This window comes from Buceros rhinoceros, unplaced genomic scaffold (assembly GCF_000710305.1).
Source record: "Buceros rhinoceros silvestris isolate BGI_N320 unplaced genomic scaffold, ASM71030v1 scaffold38553, whole genome shotgun sequence".
Classification (NCBI taxonomy): Eukaryota; Metazoa; Chordata; class Aves; order Bucerotiformes; family Bucerotidae; genus Buceros; species Buceros rhinoceros.
Window position 1 is genome coordinate 10,825 of NW_010404888.1, and position 2,189 is coordinate 13,013.

General features: G+C 54.3%; 1 protein-coding gene across 1 annotated transcript in view; it reads left to right on the plus strand.

Moving 5' to 3' along the window:
* LOC104491157 (echinoderm microtubule-associated protein-like 6) overlaps positions 1–1,926 on the plus strand; it is a gene marked incomplete at both ends in the record, with an annotated part of 11,191 nt that extends 9,265 nt beyond the window's left edge. The window contains 3 exons of the mRNA XM_010133533.1: positions 130–233; positions 1,330–1,483; positions 1,826–1,926. Coding sequence (XP_010131835.1) covers positions 130–233; positions 1,330–1,483; positions 1,826–1,926 — 359 coding nt within the window. The remainder of the gene's footprint in view (positions 1–129; positions 234–1,329; positions 1,484–1,825) is intronic.
* Positions 1,927–2,189: the final 263 nt, after the last annotated feature.

Sequence of the window (2,189 nt, forward strand, 5' to 3'; positions counted from 1 at the left end):
TTGTGGCTAATTAGGAAGAAAGAAACTTTATCCTAGATGTTTATTTCCTGCTAAAACCTGTTGAGACTATTGCTGATAAATAAAGGAAATGAGGGCGAAGTCACTAGCCTTCTCCTTTCCTACTTGCAGGTATCAACGGGTGCCTACAAGCGTCAAGTTCACGAGGTGCCACTGGGAAAGCAAATCACGGATCCTGCGTTGATAGAAAAGATCACGTGGGCCACGTGGACAAGGTAGAAAACGCAAGAACGAAGTTCTGTCTGATTGGGGCCGGGTGTAGCACGGAACTAAGATCAGGTTGTGTGACCCAAGAGCTTGCATGTCCCCAGGGTTTGGCAAGCGTGCGACCACACTCCCCTCCCTGCAGCTCTGTCTTACGCACACTTTGGCACACGTTTGTAGCTGGTTGGTGCCTGTAGCAGTTACGACTGTAGCAATACCCAGGGCTGGCTGTCACACATCCACAGGGATGGCCCACAGTTGCGTTTTGTCCCAAGCTTCCCAGCAGCGAGGGGCACCCACGGCTCTGTTCCACTTAGGGCTTCGCTTGCGCTGGCGCAGGCGCTGCCTTGGCCCGCATCAGCAAACGCCAGCGGCATGGGAAGGACGGAAAGACGAGCTGATTATATTAAGGCAGGAGGTTTGGGTAGCGTTAGATTATATTTACTGACATGGATTGATGTAGGACCCTCCTAACGTGACTCCAAAGCTGCGGCTGAGCTTTTACTGTGGAAAGTGGATCTGGCCAAAAGCAGCTCTGCCAGTAAGCAGTGGGTGATCATACAGGCAGCTTTTAGGAGAAGGTAGGTGAGAATCCTCCTACTCCTGCTGTCAAGCAAGCGTAAAAAACTGCCCCAAATGACTCATTTCTAAGGACTCCTGACAGGGAGTGGGAGGGGGGCAGCCGCATCTGACTGAACCTGTGGGTAAATTTAAACTAAGGGAGGAACAGCTGACGGAACACTCCACATCCGAACAAGCATCCCCGCACTCAGGATCTTAGGGCTAAGCGAGCGTTGCTGTCAGAAATCCCTGGGGGAGGGGACATGCCTGTCCTTAGGGAAGGAGGAGGCCATCGCTGCACAGGCTGCTTGCTTGAAATGACAGGCTCAGGATTCAAGGGTGGTTCAGAGCCACGCAAAAGATGCGCTCTTGTTATGTTCTCCAGGATGAGATCGCATTCGGGGCAGTGAGTTAGGGGGAAAAGACTCAGTTTAAGGCGGCAGTTTTTTATTACTGGGCTGTGTTGCCTCCCCATGCTCTGGAAAATTGCAGCAGGAAGTAAGTCTGATGGCCTAATGCTCATTTTTAAACTGGGTTTTGGAACAGCATTCTTGGAGACGAAGTCATTGGAATTTGGCCGCGAAATGCAGATAAAGCAGACGTCAACTGTGCGTGTGTGACCCACACTGGCCTAAATATAGTCACAGGAGATGACTTTGGTCTGGTGAAACTGTTCGATTTCCCCTGCACAGAGAAATTCGTAAGTGGATGTTTTCTCTTCCCCTGGAGAGCTCACTTTTCCTCCTTATACAGCTTGGAGGTGTCCCCAGGGCACGGTCCAGCAGGTCACCCCGGCAGCTCGCGGCCAGCGCTGGCAGCAGGAGCACAGGGGTTGTGCTGCAGAAGGGCCGTCCCCAGGAGAGCCGCGGGCAGGGCCCGGCCCTTGGGAAAGACAGAGCAGGCAGGGCTGGGCGTGGAGCGGGGATTGCGGGGGGCTGGAGGACGCCCACGCTGCTGGGCGTGGGGTGCTGTCCGTGCTCACCGGGCAGCCTTGTCCCGCCGTGCTGCTGCGCTCTTCCTCAACTGCCGTCTCTCCCAACAGGCCAAACACAAGCGGTATTTTGGGCACTCTGCGCACGTCACCAACATTCGCTTTTCTCACGATGACAAGTACGTTATAAGTACAGGAGGAGATGACTGCAGGTAACCGCTGATTTATTTCTAAATGACCGAAGCTGTGTGTGTACCCTTCCAGGCCGAGCCCACAGCCATGCCTTGAGCGCCCGCTCTGCGTTCAGTGGAGCCTGCCCCTGGCTGACTGATAGTTCTGACGCGTTCTTCCTGCTCTGGAATCGCTGTCTCTTACGGTCACTTGTGCCCCAGTTGCTCCTGCCACCTTGGTGCCATTCCCAGGGTCATCTCTGCTGGGTCAGACACTTGGGGTTCCGTGTTTCCAAGGCGCCTGC